The sequence below is a fragment of the Dermatophagoides farinae genome, chromosome 3 (genome assembly GCF_024713945.1).
Source record: "Dermatophagoides farinae isolate YC_2012a chromosome 3, ASM2471394v1, whole genome shotgun sequence".
NCBI classification, from domain to species: Eukaryota; Metazoa; Arthropoda; class Arachnida; order Sarcoptiformes; family Pyroglyphidae; genus Dermatophagoides; species Dermatophagoides farinae.
Window position 1 is genome coordinate 2416825 of NC_134679.1, and position 19103 is coordinate 2435927.

Below are 19103 nucleotides of genomic sequence, written 5' to 3' on the forward strand. Positions count from 1 at the left end.
TCAATCAATGATCGATCATCTTTCATTTGTTTGTTGTATCGTTGACACAATTGGTGCAACATATTTTTTTTTCGCAATAAAGAATAATATCCAAATTACAATGGCCAGCAACAAGATCAAGGACGACAATATTTCATTTTCACCAATGACATTGTCATCATCATAGTATTTTTTTTTTCGATCGAAACTTTTCCATTTAGATTATCAGGGACCAAAATGAGAACAAAAGAAAAACTAATGATAATTGCCATCAAATATACCTACCTATTATAACAGAATGGTGGAAACTTAATCTACCGACATAGGTATAGAATCATTTCAGTCAATGTTGTTATGATGGTGAAAAAAAAATGGGAAAATTAACTAAGATATCGTTTATTCGATCAATTTTGTTTTTTTTTTTTGGTTTTATTCTTTGCCAGACATTCACAAGAAATTCATAAAAAACACAAATAAATTATGACTATACTACCATATAGAATTTTGCCCAAATATATCATATTTAATGTGAATTGTCTGATATAATTTCATTTTCGTTGATGAAAAATATTGATTATAATTTCAAATATAAAGTTCTGTTATTGATCAATATCAATTCTTATTATTTGATCATAATAAAAATAAAAATAATCAATATTCTGGACGAATATGTGAACAGGAACAGGAAATTTCCATACATTTATCAATCAATCAATAATTCATTTATTCAATTCATCATCAGGTTAGCTTTGTTGGTCATCGCCAAGACCAGTTTTCATTTTCCATTTCGAATGGTTGCAGTATTCATTCATTAAGAACAACAAAAACTGGATTCGTGGGAAAAGATAATAAATAAATTAATTTAAAGTTTTTTTTATGAGCAAAATAAAAAAAAAATCAATCAATATTTCAGTGCAAAAAAATAATGAATATATAATTCTGAAGAATTGCATTTGGAATATATGAAAAAAATGCTTGTTTTTTTATTCTGCTAATGATATTCTGATGGGTGTGGCCCTGTTTTTTTTTCTTTTATTATCTCATTTGGTGGTGATTGTCACCAAATGTTGATGATTGTTTTTATTCCCTACTGCTAGCCCCCCAGCACAAAAATGAATGTCATTTATAAATTTTTTTTCTGGTATCAAAAAAACAAAAAAAAACACAAAAAAAATTAGAATTCAAATGGTGATATTGTTTGCACCTTTTTTCTATACAATATTATCATATTAGATTCATTATCAAACAATAGATATAAAACGAATGATGATGATCATCATCATTAATGGACCAATAATAGACAATATATAAATGAAACAAAATTCTCAATGGAATAATATTCGAGAATAATTTTTTTTCTATTTTTTTTCATTATCAAGATCAGTTGATCGGTTGTTTCATATGATATGCGCATGACAAAAATGACAAAAAAAATACCTGTAGAAATTTTGTTTTTTTTTTTCGATTTTTCATTATTATTCACCATTTCTTCGATACCTTTATGGCCATGAAGATGATCTCCAATTGGGTATTGCGCCTGCGATCAGATTCATATGAAATGATCCATACACTTTTTATTTTTATTTTTGTGTGTGTGTGTGTTTTTTTTTCTTTCTCCCCTTTCATCATCATCATCATTATATCTTATAAACACTAGGAAATTATATGTCAGCATTCTGTTCTTTTTTTTATATTGTTGAAGAGACAAACATTGGAAAAGAATCACATATGCTATAATGGTATATTGTGACTAGCAATATATACACACAATAATAATGGATCAAGTTTTGATAATGTGATAGTCATACATAATTATGTTATTACCGCATACCTAGATTGTTGGTCGTTCGGCCCGGTTCGTTCGAATTCTTTCTAGTTTTTCTTTCTTTGTTTTGTATTTATGTCTGTTTTGTTTCATCTGTAAAATGTATTTGTTTTGGACAGAAAATTCATGGTTGCTTAGGACAGCGGAATAAAAATTCCAATATACATTTTAAATCTTGTGTGTGCCATTCCATTTAATACTGAATTCAATGTCAAAGTCAAAGTTTTTCTCACCAGACAATTGGACGATTGTTAAATTTTTTTTGAAATTTTTATCAAAAAATTCGAAAAATAATCTCAACAATAATAATGATCGAAACATCAATAATCGATCATTTGATAGCGAAAAAAATCGTCCAAAACTTCGGATCGATCCACCATCGCCATTACGACCATCATCATCATCATCATCATCGAACAAAAACAATGATCAATACATCAATGATGGTCCAAGTTTAGGCACATTAATATGCAAACTTATCTTGGCAATTCATTTTATTCTATTTATTCTTCTACAATTTCTTTGGTCTTCTTGGTGCCTATGGTTCCAGATGAATACAATGGATCCATTGTTCAAAATGGCATTGTTCACGACAATGACCTTTATTGATTCTTATCTTTCCTATCATGTTTTATTATGGTTGATAATTCTTATAAAATCGATGAAAAAAAGGACACACCAATATTTAATCGAACGTCGACGAAAGCGACAACTAGGACGAACCCCGCCTGAGCTTCAAACCACATTGACAACTCCAATGAGCGCATTAACATTACAAAGTCTTTCATTGGTTTCCAATTATTTTGATGTAACGCCTACACCGACGCCAACGATAATCATACCAACGATCAATGTTCGTTTAGCTCAAGACCAAGATGATTATGATGATGAAACGGGATTTGAATCAATAAAGTTTATTGACGATTCCAAATCTACAATGGACATGAATTCGTGTTTGAGTTTCATTAAGAGAAAATCGTCTGCGACATCATCAATATCGTCAATTGATATGTTGGCAAATTATTTAAATCAATTCGATGTAAGTTATCTGAGGAAACATAGCCAAGATTTGACTACTGGAGAAAAGCTAACCTCTTCAAACGAAAGTTTGGCAACTGAATGTTCGAAATCTTACCGTGATTCAATGCCCTAATCAAAGAGAAAAAATGACATTTTGATTAAAAAAAATTTTTTTTAACTTAAAAGTTTATTTTAAAATAAATTCGTGATGAAATCCATGAAATTCATTTACCATTTAATAATACCTGTTTCGAATTTGAATATTTTTAAAATGTTCTTATCTGCTGCCATCTAATGTCTTTAATGCAATTATTAATTGTTTATAAATCGTCTGCTTTTTTTGTCGATAGACGGCAGTACTGTTGATGCAACAAATGGCTTAAGTATCGCCATCTGATTATAAAATATTAAACTAATTATTTTTCAAAATAAATATTAAGATTTAATTAAAAGAGCGAACGATTTTTATTTGATAATTGGAAATTTTTAATTACAAAAACAATAATAAGATAATAATTATAACAAAAGTTAGAGTATAATCTTTATTTTAATATGATTCAGTCATAGGCATTTCTTGTTCATAATCCGATTCGATTATTTCATCTGTATCATCATCATCATCAACATCATCGTCTTCATCTTCATCTTCAATTTCAATGATGATCAAATCTTCATCTTCGTCCAAACAATTCATATCCGACAAAATTACATGATTTGATCCATGATGGCCAATATGAAGATCAATATGATCATCAACAGTTTCATTGATTAGTGGTAACGAAAAATCAATTTTGGTCAATTGATTTGATGAATTTCTTGAATTAATATCAACATTCGATGCTGATGATGATAAATTTGCGGTTTTATGTTCATGATGATGTATTCCATAATGATTAATAGATGTGGATAATAAATTATTATAATTTACTCTATTACAATTGTCAAACATATCATTCGAATTACGTATCATTCCATAGGGATCAAACAATTTTGTTATAACCTTATTATTATTATCATGAACATCATCATGAATACAAATCAATTCGTCAACTTCATCATTATGAACATTATCATTATTGTTGTCATCATTCAATGAATTATTTGTATGGTTGATTTTAAAATGATTTTCTATTGTTGATGATTTTTGTTCACGTTGTTGTTGTACACTATTCACAGGATTTAAATCAACCGATCCCAAAGTACTAGCTACTGATGTAGCATCATCATTAGAATTTTGAACTGTAAAAGTGTCAGGATTCGAAAAATGTTTGGCAAAGTTCATACCATTATAATGGCTATGATGTTGTTGTTGTTGTTGTATAGAATGATGATGATAGTAAACAGAAGATGAAGACGAAGTTGATGATGATGAAGATGGCATTGATGTTGTTGGCAGTTTTGTTACAGATGATGGCATAAACAGCGAAGGCGATGATGACAATGACGATGAGGATGATGACAGATGATGCGAATAGAATCCACCACCATTTTGTATGACTTGATTTTGATGATGATGATGATGCTGAAATACTGGCAAACAAGATTCTGCATTTGAATCATTGTCATTATTAATGGGTTGTTGGCGACAATAATAACAATAACAACAATGAGAATGCTTCTGTGAGGCATTTGGTCTAATGGATCCAGTTTGGTTGCCGTTGATCGTTTCCGTTATCGTTATAATACTATTGTTACTAGTTGGAGTTGTTGTTGCCGACATTGTCCTTGATGTTTGGGCCGCTGATGGAATATAATGTTGATTTGAATTTCGGTGTTGATAATGTTGCTGCTGTTGTTGTTGTTGTTGTTGGAGATAAGGATGCAAATTGAAGGCATTACAGGATTGCTGCTGCTGTGAATGATGATCCAACGAAACTATTGGAAAACTTAACGATCGGTTCAATGAAGTTGAAGTAAAATCTGGCATTGTTGTGTCGATAAATGGGACAGCTGTATGTTGTTCAGTTGCGGACGATGTTGCATCATTGGAACAGTGAAATGAACATCCATCTGGACAACTATAGGTATCATTACTACAACAGCATATCAAATTGGTTTTTGTATCAGAATTATAATTCTGATGATGATGATGATGTTGACGTTCAGGTATTTTATTTGTTGAAAAATTTGTCTTATCATCTTTTGATTTTAAAATCGATTGATGTTGTTGTTGTTGTTCACAATCATTATGATCTTCAATATTATTGCTATTACCACATTGTAAACATTGTTTGTCATTATTATTTTTGACATTCAATAGATCACAAGAGATTGTTGAATCTTTTTGTAATAAAAGTTCTGCAACATCAGAATCCATATTGTGATGATTTTGATGATTATAATGATGATGATGTCGATGATGATGATGGTGATGATGATGTAAATGACTATGGCCACCAATATCATCATTATTGTGATCATCATCTTCACCATTTGAATTTTGATGATCAATATTACCAAATAACCATTTTGATATCTGTTGTGTATAGTTATTTAAAAATTTTGATATTTTATTGCCGCCATTACCATAATCCATGAATATTAATCGTAACGAACCATATTGCTGTAGATAATGTTTGAGCTAAATATTCCAATAAATAAAAAAACAACAAATGAAACAAAATCATAATATGTACGAAAAAAAATGGTATAAAAAAAATTTGTTTTTATGTAAAAAAAAATGTTGATGGATTTGGTATCTGTGAATTTTTTTTTATCTCGTTTGTTTCCTATTGAACATATTTTATTTTTTCATCATCGTCGCCGTTATCTTGAATAGTTCACTCCACCATTTATGAATGAGAATACTTTGAATCATTTGAATCGATAAGAGTTATGTTTGAAAAACTAGCGACAACGATGAAAATCGAAAACAAAATCGATAGATATGGCAAAAAAAAAACAAATTTGCATATATAGTCCTGCACAAAATAATCAAACTAAACTTAGCCTGAATGTTCAATGTTGTCGACAAAATAAATAAACACAATTCGATATGTTCGATTTCAGTCTGTAACCTACAAATAATAACAATGCAAACTATTCCAATATAAAAACAACAACAAAAAATCTCATGAAAGTCATTATCATCTTCTGCCAACTGTGTCAATTTTTTTTCTATTTCAAACACACACACACACAAATGAAGAATTTTTCAATAAATTCACACATTCTAAATCGAATAATGGTAGAAGATTACAAAGTTTTGTTTCGCATACTTTTCTTATTGATGGAAAAATTATTCATTTTCAGGAATATTCTTTTCTGCTTTGCAACAACAACAACGACAACAGCAACAATGATTCAATTCTATCGTCAGAAATAAGATTAAATATTCTTTCTATTCAAAAGAAAAAAAAATCCCACTGCCAAAATCAAACTAATTGACAAGTTAGATACTTTGTCGTGATGAAGATAGATTTATTTTTCTTTCATTTTTTGTTTGTTTGTTTGTTTGTTCACATTCAAAGTTGTTGACAAAAACTTAAATGAATGAATTTTTTTTTTCAATGTTAAGTTATAAGTTTCTTTTTTTTTCGGAAAAAAAGTCTGAATTGAAAATGAAATGAAAAAACAAAATCTTCATTGAAATTGCTAAGACTAGCAGCCGGTTTTTCAAAATTGATCAACAAACATTAGCCATATGACTGTTTTTGTCATAATATCCAAAACATCAAACTAAACTTTTATTTGTTAAATTCTGGACCCGTTAACAAACACGTATGACGAAGCTTAGTTTATTGTTGTTCATGTCATAAAGATACGAAAAAAAACTACAGCCACAAAACAGAAATTATGGTATTGAAAAAAAAAACACCCATGGGCAAGAAAAATGAACAAATTTATATAAAAAAACGGAACAATATTTGTGTATGCGCGCAAAAGCTAACATTTATATACGATCCATAATTACAATTTAATAATAGGAAAAGCATCAAGAAAAAAAATAGAGCAAACAATCTCTGGGCTATATGTGTACGAGTAATAAGTAGAAGGAAATATGGAATTTTTTTTTTTTTGCTTATCCCTTAGCCCAGGATTTTATTATTATGTTCCCTATATGCCATCAAATATTAAATTCCAAACAAAGACAAATAAAGATAGAATTCGAAAATTATTGCTAGAGAATCATTTAGGTTCAAAAATAATATTACTACCATGGTGGACGCAAATGTTTGTAAATGTGTTTGTATTTGAGTGTGTGTGTGTGTATGGAAAATGATGCTTACATTATAACGTTGATAGCAATGAAAATAGAATGCTAAAAATGAATGTGATCCATTGGTTAATGCGAATATCAATTCAAATGGCGTTGTACGTAATGTTTCCAATGATAAGACGCCCAAAAACCAATTGAGACAAAAAAATGGTAATAATATTATACAAGCTCGTATTGATGGCCGAATCTGGTGAATTTGTGAACGATGCGACAATGGTTTTCTTTCAAAATAACGTTTAAGCACCAATAGTATCAAACATGTATTGAGCTTTATTATTATTATTATTGTTTTTTCAGTTAGATCAATAAGAATTCCATAAATAATACATGTATATATCGTTGGGAAAAATTCCAAATTCATCGCAAGCATTCATTGCCATCATCAATGTTGTCGATTGAATGAAAAATGATCAAATTATAAGAGAAAATAATAGAAAAAGAAAATGAAAAGAAAAACAATATTTTTCATTATAGATTAATAATAATGAATATTTTTTTTCAAGAATCGAACATCTATTATTTCTTATTCTTTAATGTCGGTAATCACACACACACAAACACATACCGAAATTAGAAGCAATACAGGCATTATAAACGAATATTGAATACCGCCTTCAATGGACATCCAACAGCTATAAGAAAAAAAATAAGAATAAGTAATGAACGATAAAATATGATTAATTGATAATGGTGAGAATCCAAAAATATCGATTCTGAATTAAATCAATAACTTTGTAAAATCAAAAGAATGAAAATCGAATGTTACTTTATTATTATTCACTTACTATCGTTTGGTTTCATATCCTTTTGAATTGAGCAAATAGGATAATAGAACAAATATGAATGGAAAACCTAATGAAAGGCATAAATAGTGAGCACAATTCCAAGTGACAAAAATGGAACGAAAAAAATCTTCAAGACATCTGAAAAGATTTCTATTATTATTATTATCATCATTGTCATTATTATGATGTTTTGATTGTTGATTATTATTGTCATTATGATGGCCATGATGGTGATGATGGTGATGATGATGATGATAATTATTATTATTCTGTTGTTGTAATCGATTATTTGATGATGATGTTGATAATGATGGTGATGAAGGCAACAACAATGATGTCGATGATGATGATGATAAGGAACATTTTTGATGATGATTTGTTGGTAAATTGGTTTTGATTTCTTTCAATGATAATGATGAGGATTTTGTTTCCAAAGTTGATGATGAAGTTGATAACAATGGTTCTTTGTTAACATTGGACATTTCTGTAGACTGATGTTGTTGCTGTTGTAGTGAACTGAATGGAACATTTATTTTTGATAAACTATTATTATTATTTTCATTAAAACGAGTCGATCCATTTATATCGGATTTCTTTTTCATATGAAAGAATTTGGATGACACATTTTTTTGACAAAATTTATGGAATTTTCTTTTGATCATTTGAAATATCGAGCATCTACCATTATTATCATGTTGTTGTTGGTCGATGGATTTTTCATCCATAATATTTGCCATCATGATCTGATGATGGTTCTGTGTTTTTAACTTTTTCAGAAATTTTCGTCTACATTCATGACTGAAAGCACCCAATTCATTCATTGTCATTATATCATTCACCGTTGACGATGACGTTGTTTTAAATGGATGTCGTCGTCGTTTGGTTTGTAGTTTATGAGATGGATTCTGTGAATTTATCGATATATTCGCTGATAACGATGATGTTGATGTTGCTGCTGCTGTTGATGAAGGTTCTTTATGACGACGCCACATTCGTTGATATAAAAGAATCGTATGCGATAACATCCAAAACATTGAAGCCAAATGAATGAAATGCAAAAATATTGGCACGGAAAGACATAAAATATGTTTAATTTGATTGGAGAAGGCTGTCGTTTCGAAACCGGTAGATAGCTGTTCGACACGGATCCAGAAAAGATCCATATGAATCGTGGTTCCCAATAAAAATGTCAATTGAATCAACAAAAGTGCAATTACTAGATTTCTAATAATGAAAAATGTTTCTCGAGTTTCATAATGCCGTAGTCGATATTGAATAATCAAGGTCAATGAGAAAAATATGACACTTGATATAAGACTTGTATATAATATGATATCATAAAGAAAATGATGGCTTGATGGTGCCATAGTTCCGGGTGAAATATGAAAACCGCTTGAACGTATTATACGAGCAGCTATATTATTATTATTATGTCGATAATAAGTTTTATCCGTCGTCATATCATCATCATTATCCATGGATGATTCAAGTAAATTATTTTCACCATTCACTATTGTTACTGATGTTGTTGTTTGATTCATAACTAGCTGTAATGTATTATTATTATTATTTATATTGTCTACTACAACAGACCACCGGCTAACGGCACCAATCAAACCGGGTTCATTACAAAGACATCGAAGATGTGTTCCATTATAACTAGCTGTACGGCAGCCACCATTATCGATTGTCCATATAGGTCTATGATAATAATAATAATAATGAATTGGAGAGAAAATAAAACAAAGAGAAAAATAATTATGACAAACACAAAGATAAACAAAAAAAAATTGTTTCAATATTTTGTTGGATAATATATAACAAAATGTTTTTCAAAAAAAAAAAAAAAAATCTGAATATTATTATAACATATGGCCATGGCATATACATAATAAATACTATTGATTACAATTTTTTTCTGTTGTGGCCATAAAAAATCAATCAATCAATTATATATATAGATATAAACGCGGCAACTAAATATTCCGTCAAAAAAAACTATTTTCATAAACACAAACACCCTGCGAAAAAAATTTGCAACAACTAATAATAATGTGTAATAGTGTGTCTTTGAACAAAATAGCGGCATTCAAATTTAAATTTCAAATGACCGATCGACGGGAGAAAAAATAAAAAAATTCTCATACAGATCCATTTCCTTGGTTTCCTTTTTTCATTCAGTAAAACCATTCCCAAACATTTCACATACACACGAAAAAAACGATGGAAAAAAGTTATCATAAATTATTAAAACAGAAAACAGGAAGAAATCAAGAAAAAGAAGGAAAAAGGAAAAAAATTCTACATTGAATGACGATGATGATGATGATAGTAACAACAATCAACACAGCAAAAGATCATTGGGGTTTTGGGCTCTCTTTTGGGTACTGCTGCCAAGGACATCTAAATTTTTTTTTTTGTTTCAGAACCAATTCAGAATTCAAGAGATCTAAACAAAAGAACAAAAAAAACTGTGAAAAAGAGAAAAAAAAATTGTTTTCATTTATATTTTTTTTCTTGCAAAACGAAAGACTTTCATTTGTCAAGAATAAAATTGGTAAAGAAAACAAAACAAAGAAAACTGTTATGGACACTGTTCATGAATACATCATCATCATCATCATCATCATGTATGAACCGAAAACAATCACAAACCATGCACACAATAGAGAGAATGTTTTGGAATAAATTAAATTTCCAAACAACGGTTCGTTTGTCAGCAAATTTACAGATGGACAATGAGAAAAACAATAAAAGAATGGAGAGAAAAAATGGAAAATGAAAGGAAATCAAGTCAACACATGATGGAAAATAACCTAAAATTTTTAGGGAACAAAATTAAACTTTTAGTATTCTTGAATTAAAATTCTATACTATTTTCCGAGTGTCATTCACATGTCGTTTTCAATGTAATCGTTGTTCATTATAGTAACATTTTCAACATCAAATATAAAACAAACAAAAGAAATTGAGCACAACAAATTTATAAAGCCACAAATTGTGAAGAAAAACTGATTTTTTTTTGGTTGATGATTGTAAATAACAAATTTTCCAGAACATACAAAAATAAATATACGTAGTATGCAGAAAAAAATATTGGCTGTCAAAAACACGGCTGTGAGAATATCAGTTTAATTTTAGTTTAAGCATCAAGCCAAAAAAAAATAGAAATAGAAATTAGCATCACATACCGTTAAATTACATTTTTTTTCATATATATAACATCCTAAAGTTTATTCTCGACTCATAATGGGTATGTGTGTGTGAATTAAATGAATTTATCAAAGATGCCAAGAAGCAAATATAAATTGTATAGAGACAAACAAAAAAAAAAAAATAATAAATAAATTTTAAAAAAATCCAATAAACAGTCAAGTGAATGTTGGCTTCACTACATTGCTTTATTTTCGTTTTTTTTTCTCTCGTTCATTTCGCCTTCGAAAAAAGTTTGAAAACAAATGAACAAAAAAGGCTAAATCTTTAAATCCACTCATGTCGTCGATGTCGTCATCATTTTTTTGGTTCTGTTGTTGTCGATCACTAATCTGATTAAGGTAATTTTTCGTACATCCGTTCGTCCATTTAAGGAACGACAATAGATGAGAGAGAGAGAAAAAAAAATTTAATCCTTCTACTTACGGACCAATGGAAAGTGAGAGTGGAAGAGAAAAAAAATGTGAAGAATATAATTATATGGCCAACATCATCATCATCATCAAACTAAAAAGGAATGTTCGAATGGAATGAAAGTGATGGAAAAAAATTTTTCCGGCCCGAATGTTGGTTCAAACATTTTTTTCTGGGTCAATAGAGGATCAAAATCGAAATATATTGACCTCAATTTATTTCGTTTTCAAAATCTCATTGTTCTTACTGCTGTATGCATCCGATAGTAAGCGATCTTCATATATAATAATAATAAGATGATAACATTGCATTCAAGAGTTTGTTGATTAATTAAATTTATTATCTCAATATATATAGCAAGAAAGAAAGTAAAAGTAAGAAAATTGAATGAAAAAAATTTTTGGTACACCATAAGAATCGAAATAGTCGAGATGACAACAACGTGTTTTTCTAGAAATGCAGAATATGCCCAAAAATGGGTTGAAACTCTTCGAAATATCTCTAATTCTCATGGAAATACTGGAATAAATAACTACAAAACCGAATTGGCGAGCTGTGCGGTGTTTATTCAAAATTTGGTAACTTCAGCTACTAAAGAAATTGAACAAATGAAACGGTCCGTATCCCAATTGGAAACCAAGAATTCATTTGCGAATGTGGTATCTAACAATGTTCAAGTGGCTTCTAGTAATATTTCTCGTAATAATGGTAATGATAGTGGTCGGAAAAAGCCCGAATTTGTCTGTATTGTTGAACCGAAACGAAATAATAATGATATTATTGATTCAAATCAAACGATCAGCTGTCTTAAAGGTGCTATTTCAAGCAAAAGAATTTCTGAATGTGGCCTAAGAATTAACAAACAAATTCCAACCAAAAACAAAAAGGTATTGATAAAATGTGCTTCAAAATCTGACTGTCGAGTTATTCAAGAAGAAATTAATAAAACGAACTGTGGAATAAAAGCGACAATTCAAGAGAAACGAAATCCACAGCTGTTAATTTTGGGCGTTGAAAAAGATATAGAAGATAATAATATTGTTGATATTATCATTTCTCAAAATGAAAATGTTAAAAATTGTTTGAAACAAAAAGAACAATCCTTAAAATTTGCTTTCTCAAAAGATGACCGTGTTGGAACAAAATTTGTAATTTTGGATGTTTCACCTCAAGTTTGGCAAATATGTGTTAATCTTGGAAAATTATTTATTGGATACAAATGTTGTACGGTGAAGAATAATATTTCCTTGGGACAATGTTACAAATGTCTACGTTTTGGTCATAAATCTGCAAAATGTAAAAATGCCCCTGTTTGTTCAAATTGCAATGGTAATCATGAGTCACAAACATGCAATTCGTCTAATATATTATCTAATTGTGCTAATTGTTTGTGGTGGAATCAACACAGAAGAAATAGGTCTGCTGCTGAATTAAATGTCAATCATTCAGTTTTTAGTGAAGAATGTCCACAATTTAAGTTAGCAATCGAACGTTATCATAATCGTATCGATTATGGATATTGATACGAGTTCTAAGTGTGTTATTTTGTTTGTAATTTGTAAATTTTGTCATTTCGATTATTTTTAACTTTATTGTCATATCTTTGAATTTGTAATTTAATGTTTTGATTATTATTTGCCCCTATATATTATGGAATAGGGGTTGTCTATGTTTATTAAAAAAAAAAAAAAAAAAAAAAAAACCATAAGAATCGAATGGATAGGCAAAATTACTGGTTCAATTTCCACATGTGATTATTACTATGGACTAAACGAATGTAACACAAACAAAGACATAAACGATGACCAAACTTAATAAAAATTTCTAACAATTTTTTTTTCAGACATCAATCGTCATACCACATTCTATATTTTTCTCTCTTGCTAACATTGTTGATTGATGTCCGAAGGGTCTATCAATTTTGTTTGTATAAGTAACAGGGACTATGACTAGGTCTGGAATGATTTTCAAGTGTTTCTCTATTGGGATTGAATATTTCAACCAACCAACCAACCAAACAACCAACCAAACCAATCGATAGAAAAAAAACAAACATTTCCCATAAGTTAATGTAAACAAAGTTGATATAAAAAGAAAGAAAAAACTCACTGTTTACGATGTGATATCATCAATCGAGCGCAGTGAATTGTATTGACTGTTGTCAATGACGATGATGATGATTTGTTTGTTTTGATGATAGATTCATTATAAACATGATGATTATGATGATGATGATGATGTTGTTGATGGCGATTGAAGAAACAGCCATCATCATTGTTAGTATTTGTATCGAAATTTGAGCTGTTTATTTTATACTTATCTTCTGAAATATTGGCCTTCATTATTATTGTTTTATTATTATTACTGTTACAATTTTTCTTTTCAAAATGTTTCCTGTTGTCATCATCATCATCATCATAGAATCGGAAGACCACTTCGAAACAAGGAGCAATTTCAAAATTAACTTGTATTGATACAGCTGGTACTAATGATATTGACAGTATTTGATTACTTATATTCATCATCATTATTTTTGATGAATGTGAATTATGTTCATGTTGTTCATCATTATTTTGTTTGGCCATTGCTGTCGTACTGATTGTTTGATCAAATATATTATTGAACCAGATTTCTGTAACGCCCACATCCAATTCATTCATACCTGTATTTTTTATTTTTGCACCATTAAATGTATGAAAAAAAAAATTTGTTTTTTGTTAGAAATATCATAAATAAAGAATAACACAGTTAACCATACCATTAACGATGATTGTCGATGGAGCATTCGAATTGTATAACGTTTCTTTCAATGATGATAATGATGATGATGATGATGATGATGAAGGCATCAATAAATTACACATATCATTAAAATCAATTGTTTGATTTGTTTGCACCAGTGTTATTAATTTTGGTTTAATTTGACGTTGATATCGAAGATTGATTCCTGTGTGTTTTTGACACATAATTCAAGTGGAATAATTATAATTGAAATTGAAATTAGAAGCATTGTATATTGAAAATAAAAATCAATAAAAAGGGACAGAAAAATTCTGTCAATATTATGAATCAATAATTCTGACATTTTTTTTCTCACAGATTCATAATAACATTAAATAATCATTATTATTATTATTATATTTACCAAAATTTTTTGTCGAAGGAAAAAATGGTCGTTGTTTTCCAATAATACTGTTCAAATGTTCAATTGAGCCATCCTGACAAGCTAATATGAAGGCACGTAACAAATTGTCCATCAAAAGTCGTACCGAACTAATTAACTGTATTAATTCAGTTATTATTGATTCCTTGATTGATTGATTTGAAATACAAAAAAAAAAATTCAAAAAGAAAAATTAAATAAAAATTTTGTGAGTTAAAATCTTCATTTTCAATGAAATGAAGCAAAAAACTATCGATGTTCGACGGGAAAAAAACCATCGATTATTAAAATTGAGAAAATGATCAATGAAAAAAAAAAACAGTAAGCAATAACAAATTGATCAAATTGCCTAATTTGTTGTTATAATATTAGATCAACGTTCCTAAAGTTTAATTAATCTAGCTATATATTAGTATTAGTCTTATTTATGTGTTTAATGTTTTTATATTTATGAGTGGATGGCAAAAATAATGTATACATGTACTTTAACAAGTTTTCTGATATGAATCTGTTGGTTTTCAAAGTTTGGTTCCAATTTTTTTCCCGATTTTTTTCTGTTGTTGTTGTTGTTGTTGTCGTTGTTCCAATCTTATTGTCGACTATTAACCAAAAAAAAAGAGAGAAAAACTCTAAATCCTTAACGTCATTCGTATGGACCATTAACACAGCTGAACATACTACTAATAATAGTACAAAACAAGGGGGGCAAAATACATCGATACATCTGAAAACAACAATATCAACAGAAGAAAAAGAAGAAAAAAAAACAAGCAACAAAATTCGACCTCATTGACGATGATCGATCGGAATAAATCTTGGTCTCTATAGCGATTTCATTTATTCACTATTTGGACCATTAAAAACGTTGTATATGTGAATGTGAATGTGTGTGTATCACTAATGATGATGATGATGATCATGAATGTGAATGAAATGCATTGTAGTGTGAAAAAAAAATCAAAAATAAATCGAATATATATAATAAAACATAGTGAAAGAAAAATATTCTAATAGATCAAAAATGTGGCAACACAAAATACAAGGAGCCGATTTAAATTTGATGTTGTTAATTTAATACTTTTGCCAGGAATAGAATTATTGATTGGACAGTGAAATTATTAATTTTTTTTTCGTACAAGTAAATTTATTTATATCTTAGTCTCTCTGTGATTGATCGAAATCATCAATCTATTTATTAGTCCACTTAGTCTAGGTTTTCTTACAAGAAAAAAAAATCAAATAAGTCTTATATTTCATTTTTTTGGGGGGGGATATGGTTTATCGAGCAAAAAAAAAATCGCATATGTATTTGATGTAAAGAAACTAAGGAAAGCTGGTAAAAAAAAGAATAAATAAAATTAAATTTTTTTCTTCGTTTCATCTAGAGACCATATTTTTTTTTGGTGGGTAGCGATATGTGTGTTGGTTCCATGGAAACCCCAAAAAAAATATACAGAAAAAAAACTCAAGATAAATTGAATAAAGATGAAAGGTTTCACTTTTTTTTCAATATTTTTTGATCTCATATGTGTGTGTGTGGTCTGGCACGCAAAGCTACATAATTTGTTACATCGACACACACACACACACACACTATATAATCACTTGTATGTATTGAACGAAAAAAAAAATTGAAAAACATTACGTATGGATTATGTATGATTCATCAGAATCAATATTAAAAAAACAAAAATATTCTATCCATTATTTTACACATTATTCTCTATCTATCTCTGTATATTATTGATGAGTAGGTATGTCTATAAGGTCCATAATAAGAATCAAGGAATATATAAAAATTTTGTAGAATAAATTTATTCACACACACACAAACACAGTTTTGACATGCAAATTTTTCTTCTTTTTTTCCAACATTATAATTCTTTCTCATATCATCATCATCATCATCGTCATGATGAAAATGTTTCCTTTATTTTCTGTAAATTACAAACCAGAAAAGGTTTTAAGAAGCATTGAATGTATTGTATTATTTGTTATTTTTTGCATCAAAGAAACAAAAGAAATATATGAAATAATAAGCCAAGTAATAAGTTTTTGAATATTGATATATACAACACAAAGGTTCGGGTTATAATTATAATTATGAATTTGCAACAGTCAAAAAATAATGAAAACCATAAGGTATTACCACCATACTTACATTATTTCTACGAACATTATGATTGATTGGTTCCAATAAACGATCCGTTATGATAATGACAGACTATATATGTGGTTGTTTTGTTTTGTTTTTGGGCCATCATCAAATAAAAAACCATAGCAAGATTGGCATTAAACAAATAAATCCAAAAACAAAGATTAAAGAAAAATTAGATCAGTTGATGAATATGAAACAACAATGTGGCAATGTGTGTGTGTATGTATGCATGTGTGTTTATCTAATAAGTCAAATTTTCACCAGTGGGTAATGATTTTTTTTTTTGCTGGTTGATTAAATTCATTTCATTTTCATGTTTTTGTTTATTCAATAATAATTGGATTTTTCTTCCATTGTTTTGTTTTGTTTGTTTGTTTATTTTTTTCATTTAACAAATGCCAAAAAAAAAATTTGAAACAATGTATCTTAATGAAAAAAAGATTCTAGATGTTGTTTGCACTTGTATGTGCGTGTGCGTGTTGTGTTTGTTTGATTTATTTGAAATTTTCATTCATTTTCTTACCTGAATAAAATGTACCATTGTACGTTGTTGTTCATAATCATAACGATCAAAACGAATTTTATGTTCAGTCATATGATGTAAAATTGAATTAAATAATAAAAGTGAATCTTTATGATCCAATACATTGTATATATTTTGTTTGATCAATAAATTTCTTAATTCAATAATCAATAAGAATAGGCCATCGATAAGATGTTTTCGTGAATGTTGATTCACCTAAACACATATACATAGAAGAAAAAAGAAAACAAAAAATTATTAACAAACATTTGAACAATGTGTGTGTGTGTATATGATAGAGAGATAGAAAGAGAGAAGAAAATCTCATAAAAAACAGCCAATGTTACAATTCTGGCAACGTAAAACAAAACAAAAGAGAATGATATTCCAACTGGATGATGCTCAGACCAACAATCCAGAACAACGACAACAATGTGTAACGAAAAAAATTCTTCACATTATACAACAACAACAACAACAACAACGGCATCATGATGGTTAAATTGAATGCAAAAAACATACCCAAACGCAAATATTTACCTTTTTTATGCTCGTGTTTGTGTATATGTGTGTGTGTGTATGCCAATTGAATCTGGATCAAAACTGATTTCTGGCTTCCCATTTCTCACTCATTTCATACTATGTGTTTCACTTGGCTACATTTGACAACAACAATTGAAACAATGGTTCAACATAGGTTTTCATTTTTATTCAGTTGAATCAACCATTAAATGGTTAATGGATTGCATGAAATTTATTTCGCTTTTTTTTATCTTTGATTCTATGATAATGTTTACATTTGTTTATACGATAAAATTCTTTTTTACAGACCATGGACACGCAATAGATCTATACATCATCATTCAGAATGAATTCAATTCGACATTTATATTCAACAACAATATTTTTGATTCACATTTAATTCTACAATAAAGTGAAGAAATCAATTTCATTTTCTTCGTTAATACAAAATAGAGAATGTATGTGCGTGTGAGACAGAAAAAGAGATTGGTAGTCAAAGTTAAACAAAACCAAAAAGGAAAAAAAATGAACATCCTATTCTATGCATTTATTGGAAGAGAGAATCCAAAAACTGAAATAAATTCACTTTTTTTTATTCAATCTTTGATATCTCGTGGTTAGCCATATATTCTGTTTTTTTCTTTGATTCAGATTCTGTTCTTTTTGTTCGCAACAATGATAATAGCAACCAGAAACCAGAAACAAGAAAATCGAACATTTTGCTTTTGCAGAAAAAAAAATAATATTTTATCAGCTGTATTGTATGATTGTTATTATTTTTTTTCCTGTTCTATTTGTGTTGGGCAAAGTTATTTTTGTTCATGGATTGAAAAAAAATTGAAAATTGAATCAAACTGATATGACACACACACACAAGTAAAAATAACGCAATTTTTCTTTGAAATGCAAAACAAGCCCGATTTTTTCTATAGATATATACATACATAATGTTCAATGGATGAAACGACCAAAGGCTACTCTACTATACCTAACAACATTATATAATGGCTAAAATTGAATCATGATTTTTTTTCAATGAACTAAATATATTTTTTTTTGTGACGCCAGAATTTTATTCAATTCGAATTCGGCATTCTATTCTAGATATGTGATTTTGAATAACTAATGTATAATAATATGGGCGAAAAAGTGTCTGTGTATAATAATAATAATAATGCTGATGATAAAATTATTAATAGAAAAATAGCCTTGAAGCTATTCGCTTTCAAATTGTGAAAAAAAATACAAATATTACATCAGGCGTCATCAAAATCCAATTGGG

General features: G+C 28.8%; 3 protein-coding genes across 5 annotated transcripts in view; 2 read left to right on the top strand and 1 right to left on the bottom strand.

Moving 5' to 3' along the window:
* The first annotated feature begins 1850 nt into the window (after positions 1-1850).
* LOC124494453 (uncharacterized) lies at positions 1851-2957 on the top strand. The gene has a single exon (XM_075729099.1). The coding sequence runs from the start codon at positions 2013-2015 to the stop codon at positions 2955-2957; it is 945 nt and encodes a 314-aa protein (XP_075585214.1). The 5' UTR covers positions 1851-2012.
* Positions 2958-3270: 313 nt separating this feature from the next.
* Positions 3271-19103, bottom strand: part of LOC124494452 (uncharacterized) — a 46133-nt gene continuing 30300 nt past the window's right edge. For all 3 annotated transcript variants that reach the window (XM_075729088.1, XM_075729089.1, XM_075729090.1), the window contains exons 5-13: positions 17300-17515; positions 16780-16842; positions 14601-14763; positions 14214-14402; positions 13565-14117; positions 7829-9529; positions 7609-7675; positions 7054-7311; positions 3271-5405 (exon numbers count right to left, since the gene is read on the bottom strand). In XM_075729088.1, coding sequence (XP_075585203.1) covers positions 3372-5405; positions 7054-7311; positions 7609-7675; positions 7829-9529; positions 13565-14117; positions 14214-14402; positions 14601-14763; positions 16780-16842; positions 17300-17515 — 5244 coding nt within the window. In that variant the 3' untranslated portion in view covers positions 3271-3371. The remainder of the gene's footprint in view (positions 5406-7053; positions 7312-7608; positions 7676-7828; positions 9530-13564; positions 14118-14213; positions 14403-14600; positions 14764-16779; positions 16843-17299; positions 17516-19103) is intronic.
* LOC124495882 (uncharacterized) lies at positions 11876-13158 on the top strand. The gene has a single exon (XM_075729091.1). It carries the CDS (start codon positions 11887-11889, stop codon positions 12976-12978), a length of 1092 nt encoding a protein of 363 aa, XP_075585206.1. The 5' UTR covers positions 11876-11886; the 3' UTR covers positions 12979-13158.